Source organism: Patagioenas fasciata, chromosome 3, assembly GCF_037038585.1.
Source record: "Patagioenas fasciata isolate bPatFas1 chromosome 3, bPatFas1.hap1, whole genome shotgun sequence".
In the NCBI taxonomy this organism is placed as follows: domain Eukaryota; kingdom Metazoa; phylum Chordata; class Aves; order Columbiformes; family Columbidae; genus Patagioenas; species Patagioenas fasciata.
Genome location: NC_092522.1, coordinates 65246150 through 65252864, shown reverse-complemented (window position 1 = coordinate 65252864; position 6715 = coordinate 65246150). Strand labels below are relative to the sequence as shown.

The 6715-nt window shown below is 37.1% G+C and overlaps 1 protein-coding gene across 2 annotated transcripts in view; it reads right to left on the bottom strand.

Annotated features, from left to right (window-relative positions):
* Positions 1-921: 921 nt before the first annotated feature.
* Positions 922-6715, bottom strand: part of IFNGR1 (interferon gamma receptor 1) — a 29693-nt gene continuing 23899 nt past the window's right edge. For both annotated transcript variants that reach the window (XM_065834526.2, XM_071806498.1), the window contains exon 7: positions 922-4986. In XM_065834526.2, coding sequence (XP_065690598.1) covers positions 4492-4986 — 495 coding nt within the window. In that variant the 3' untranslated portion in view covers positions 922-4491. The remainder of the gene's footprint in view (positions 4987-6715) is intronic.

The window sequence follows — 6715 nt, the reverse complement described above, 5'->3', positions numbered from 1 at the left end:
ATTGCAGGGCTTGGGCTAGATGACCTTTGAAGATCCCTTCCAACCCCAACTGTTCTATCATTCTGTGGTTCTAATCTGCACAGCCATTTTTAAGAGAGTCTGAATTCCTAAGGTATGACTGTTCTTACTGGATTCAATCCAGAAACAGCACTAGTCTTAATCTTAAGAAGTTACTTGGAAGGACTAAACATGCTGATGAGGAGTAGAAAACATTTTTAAATTGCACATTCTAGATTTGACAGACAAGTGAAACCAAAATTCTTCTAACAGTAGCCTACATTCTTTTGGGTAAATTATCATGATGCTCAAAGACAAATAGCTCATTTCCAAGATGAACATAAGAATGCACATGCTCCTTATTAAGAAGTAAACACCAGATAAATAAGACTTTTATGACCACTTAAACTTCAAATAAAGTGACTGGTAAGTTTCAAGGAAGCCCAGCTTTCCTTGCTCTTTAGTAATAAATCCATTGGAATGCTGTGACCATTTAATCCTTGTCCATAGCTTTTGAATGCAACATAAGGAGAGTCCCTAGCCTCAAGCAACAGAACGGGACTGACATTATCTTAGGCTGCATCAATAGCGTCAGAGGACAGAAAAGAAATTGCAAGGCCAATGGCGTAGTGAGAATCAATGTGTCACAAAGAGCTGCTGTGCATCAGCCCTCATCCCTCTCCACAATCAGCTACTGGGGTGAGAGAGGGAGAGAAAGAGAGAAAGCAGAATACTGTAACTGGCTACGTTTAATTACACACACATGCACACTATACGTATCTCCCACAAACAGTGTTTTCTGTTTGTTTTCAATAATGCTCAAGCAGACGTTACATATGTAACGTGAACTGAGCAAGCTTCAAAAGCAGATTTAGTCTTAAGTACAAAAGCTAACAGTAAGAAAAAGGTGAGCACACACACACATTTGCCTTCTGATTTTTTTTTTAATTCAAACGTTTACAGTATTTACAAGTAGTTTAGTTACAAATTTCACACAAGAACTAAAGTATGTTTCAGCAGTTCCATTACGGATCATTTAATTTCTAAAGTCAGTAAGACTTCCATTAAACACTAGAAAACACTTTTTAGGCATAAAAACTCTTAGAATGGGGTCATGGAGTTTTTAGACAAATGCATAGTAGGAAGTTCTGGGGAGAAGAAGGAACTGTGGACCCCTGGAGTTCCCACCTAGCCCAACGATTGCATTCATTTAGAGGATATTGAAAGTGTATTAAAAAATGGCTCCATAATTAAAGGACTGAGTCTTTAAAAAAACCACAAAAAAAAAATATATGTGCAGGTCACTTATAAGATGAAAGGTGCTTTGTGCTTGGCTTGTTTGTTTTTAAGACATGCTGAAACTATTAATTTGAACGAAGTACAATGGTTTATTTATTAATACTAAACTGTTTACATGACACCACTTCAGAGCACCCGGTGATTTCTAGCCTTGAGAAAAACAGCTCTTCTCATGCAAGCTCCCCTTCCTGCAACCTTACCTAGTGAAGGACTACATACAAATATGCATGTTTGTTCTAAGCAACTGGAACACTACAGAACATCCTGATTTCACAGATGTCAGTAGTTTCAACAAGAATGATTTTTTCTTTTAAACTACATTATCGATTTATGTGGAAAAAGCATAAAAGCACTCAATGCTTCTGTGCCAGCACGCAGTACTACCACAGTGCTTCATTGTTAGTTGTACATCTGAAGATAAAAAGTTACAATGACCACGCAAAAATGAGAACTAAAGAAATGTTGTCAGGTATTAGGTCCATGTGCTGTGATACAATGTCTCTAACAGAGGATATAATGTTTTGGAGTCTTAGATTAGATTCCGTTATCTTTAGCAGACAGGGATGCTGAGCAGCCATGACAAGAGTAAAAATCAACCGAAACATCTTGTGTTATAGCTGATATATCTGTATAAGGCATGAATATAAAATACTTTGGAACCTGTAAATGTTAGCCACTGACAGCTCATGCCAAGCTGTCACGCATGAATATCCAGAATTTAAGCAAACTACTTCTACATCACAAGAATATTAATTTATTTAAACTCATTTACTAGTTAAGTGAAAATGCAGAGATAAACACTACCTGACAGCTTTCAAACCACATCTCAGGTATTTGGTATTACAGAACAGCAAAAGCAAATCTAACCAGCTGTAGCTGGGTAGGCATGCCTGTGTTCCCTGTCCCAAGAAGTCCTCACACTGCAGGCTGCTCGACTGTATCCTAGCAGAAATACCATCATGCACTTGCCCTGGTTTTAGGCTCTCTCTCTTAGTATCACTACTAGCAACTGCTGGAAAGATGACTAGGAGAAATAGGGCTTATTGACCCAGGGAACACATTCTTTTGTCACTGTGGCCTCACATTTTCAGCTGGTCACAGCTAATACAAGAATCTGGTGCTTTGCGCACCCTTAAATGTATTAATTTCACAATTATAAAATCTGCAAGTTGGCCTGAGCAATTTAAACATCTAAACTATCCCTGTGCTATTGGCTACTTATTGGTTACACAGTGTACAGAAGACACACCTACAAGGAGGGTGCTACTTCAGTGGCTTTTATGATTACAATTCAGAAAATTTAATTAAACAAAATATATTTAACCTTGTAATAGTAAACAGGAAGAGGTCAGTTGTAAGTATATATATATTATACATGCTGTATGGCACAAGGCACTCATACTGCTGTGCCTCATTTTCAGCATACAGAACAACAGTGTTCTTCCATGATATGTAACTACCTGCCATGCCATATTTTTTCCGTGTATTTCTGTGTCATTGCTGATCCATCTTAACATCTTTGGTTTTACATTTATCCTAGCACCATACTATCAACTGAACAGTCACTTTAGTTGAAATTTCAAGTACAAGTTAATTCTGATTTCTAAAGCCTTCTTCTAACACCAAGAGAGTTATTTCCTGCAATGGAGATATCGACACACTAGCAGATCCTGAGCAATAAGTCTCAAACAATGTCTTCCAGGAACGCAACCCAGAACATGCCATTATACAAGTTAATAGAGAGTCTCACTACATTTGAATGTAATGCAGAAACAAATCTAAGCCAGCTAACAGATACTGAAGTCTGTCTAGTTGGGCTTTCCATTACACCATAACTATAGAATTTGGCTTTTCCTAAAACTATCAAAACCCTGCTAACAGATCCGCTATTTTCGTGTGAGTAGAGAAAGGAAAAATAGCTATTGTATTTAAATATTTTGGAATGTGTATGTGCTACTGTAGGTTCATGTCTGATATCTGCAGGAATGGATGCAGACCAGAAATTGCTGTATAAACTAACTTTATCTCAGGAATCCTCATAACACTGAGAAACGGAAGGACCGAAGTACTAGGATACTGGTTTACCTTTAAAATCACCAGCTATAACATGCACACATTTCTGATAATCCTACAAAAAAAAAGTCTTTTAAAATAAAGACAGCTTTGTATAAATGCAACACCTTGTGTCTGTAAAACAACTTCTCTCTGAACTAAGCTTCATTAAGAGCTATTGTAAACTTTCCTGACAAACAGAAAATACCCACCAATTCTTGACTACAGGGAAATAACTGGATGGCAGGCATTAGATTCAAAAGTTTTTAAATATAAAAATAATGAAATGCTGATCCTTCAGTTTTCAAAACTATAACCTCATGCTACAAAATTCAGAGGGTTGTGAGATGACAACTTATAAACCACAACTTATCACACCACCTTTCCATTGCCCTGGGATATATTTTGAGAGCAAGGTAATTCAGTGTAGTTTCTGAATTACGTAATAAAAACAGGGGAAAATGGCACTTACTTTCAACCTGCTGGAAAACGTGTTTGGAAGAAGTATTGCTGATTTCTATTTAAAAAAACCCAACATACTGTTTTAAGAATTAGGATAAAAATGCTCTGGGGAAAAGCAGCCTTTTGAATTTTGAAAACATTTTCTAAAGAATTTGTGCAATCACCTGTTAGATTTTTCTTTCTTTTCCAATGACAAAGAGCCAGTATGCTAATACAAGAATTTACCAGAATGTGACATCTTTACACAACATATCTAAGTGATCCAAATGGATGCAGCTATACACAAATAGCAGTACTTTAAAAAAGAGTTTTTTAGTCATGAGACTTATGTTACCAAGGAAAAAAATGATACAGCTCGTGTTTCTTACACCTCCATGAAGTTTGTTCTCCATAGAGTACTGTTAAAAAACAAACAAACAAACAGAGCACCCTTTCAAACAGGAAATACAAGTGTTTGTGTATATCACCTAAATCGCTAAATTGATCATGAAACTTCCTTCCACTCTATGGTCTTTTCAGATGCTACCTTCAGTCCTATTTAATCCCTCTGCATGATGTTGTTACCTTGATTGGCTCAGAACAAACACACCTTGTACATGTTCATGATAAAATGAAGACTTTACATTATCTTCAGTAATACAGTTCTTCCTGAGTTCTGGTTAAACACTTCAGCTATCCTGGTTAGTCAGTCAGCCTGTAACCATTCACAGGCTGTTCTTCACCAACATCTATCAACATATCTAATGGCACATGAGGCTTGTCATAGCCAGAAAACTTGGGACAGCTGCTTGGAATTATTGTTTGGTGTATTTCTGTGGCAGAAACGTCTACACCTGAAGAGTTACTGGATGTATCCATTTGGCCACTGTCAGAAATTACATAAGTCTCCTTTACTTTGTGGTTCTGTTCATCATCAGAAGGTATCTCCTCTGTGCCTTCCTGCACAAACACCTCTTCTGTTTTGGCTGGTGACTCTGGGGGAGGAACAGAAGATGCTGCTTCACAGGAACTGTCAGGACTAAGAGTTTCATCTTCTGGCTCCACCTCCAGCGAGGTTACTTCACCATTCAGTGGCAATGCTGACTGGCCAGACATGAAGCTTATTACAGATGTGTATCTTGCCTCAGATCTTGAGTCGACAATGGTGTCTGTGTTCAGGTTTCTTATCACAGTGACCTTAAATGGAGAAAAAAAAAAAAAAAAGAATCACTTTTAGTTCCACATAATCCAATAATTTATCTGGTTTATCTTGTGTCAAAGTTTAGATGTTTTTTTTTAAAAAAAAAAAAGATTCATGTTTCTAGTACAAATTTAGTGTCATTACAAGCAATCCCAACAGAAATCAGCAAAATTAGAATCTGGCAAGGTCATTAGCCTGTATCTATGACTTCAATTGTTTCATGAACATTTTATGCCAAGCTCTCAAAACTGCTTTCTATGTGCAAAAACATTTGCAAGGACCAAATCCACTTCATGTCATCCACTGTATTTTAAGTCATTTGAAGTTTGCAATGTAGAGGAAAACAGTGAAGGATGAAAAAGCTGTGACGCTCTTCAACTAGTGGGAGAAACCTTTCATACTCTATAGCTAATGAGTGTAACCTACAAGGACTGTAATATTTTGTGGCAACTATGTCAACTGCGATGGAAGCAAATTGTGGAAAGAGATCTTTAAAATGACATGAGAACTTTTATGCATACGCAGTCATCATAAATATGAAGTCTTCCCAGTTATTTCTCCTGTGTTACCAAGCCCTCCCCCAAGCTTTAATATTTCACTTTGAAACCACTTCACAGGAAGAACATAACTCCTTCGGTGGCCAGGCTCCAGCTTGTTTTAAATGATTATGACAGGCCTTTAGGACGTTTAGATTATTTTTTTTTAAGGAAAAAGGGTGTTTGCAAGAATACATATGAAAAACAAAGGACAGTAAATTTCCAGCTGTATGATGGTATACACTAAAGCTAACAGAAAGCATAGGGAGAAAGGGATACTCAATTAATAGTTTACTTTTCCAAATTTTACTACATATATCACAGACTATCAAATATTATACATAAGCTTATTTCTTAATAAAATGTACACAGTTGCTGCTGAGATACTTGGTAAAAAATAAATTGACTGAAGATACAGGTTGAGGCAAATTTGGAAGAAAGGGATGTAGGTACAAGGAGGACAGGGGGAGAAAAAAAATTGTGTCTAAGAAAAGCAAAAAGAACCACCCAGTCTGTATTAGTGTAAGAACTGAGGAAGCCTTCAGAACCAGATGATAAAATCTGACCGTGCTTTCCAAAAACCCTCCTCGATCAGAAAGTTGTGAGGCTGTATCTTTATACATACACCTTCAGAATCTGCTGACAGAATTTGCCTTCATCTCTCACTGCAGCCCCATACCTTTCCCCTCAGTTGCCCTGATATCTGTTGGTGGTACTGTGGTTTATGCTGGATCAATGAAACTACTGTAGTTTTAAAAAAATACAAGAACAAAAACAAGCCAACCAAACAACAAACACTCCCTGAAGAGCAGAAAGTTTTATGAACAGCTGTGTCAGCACCACTAAAGTGAGGTGATCTCCTTAGGAATCAAGGAGTACCACTGGAAAACGAGTAAAAAGAGCATTAAGGTGGCTCCTGACACTGAGAATAAACCACACTACAAACTAACTGTTATTCAGTCACCATTCTCTCCGGATGCTCATTTTCTGTTATGCAGAATCAGTCAGAGTACAATATCAAGAATATTCAGAGTATGTATGGAAACCACCCATTCATAAGCAGCAGATGCCTTAGTTGCAGGAACCAGAAAACAATCAATAATGTGTAGATGCTGAAAATGTTATGAACAGCTGGTAGAATTAACGTATCTTTTGAAAACAAGTTTATAAAGATATATGAAAACATATT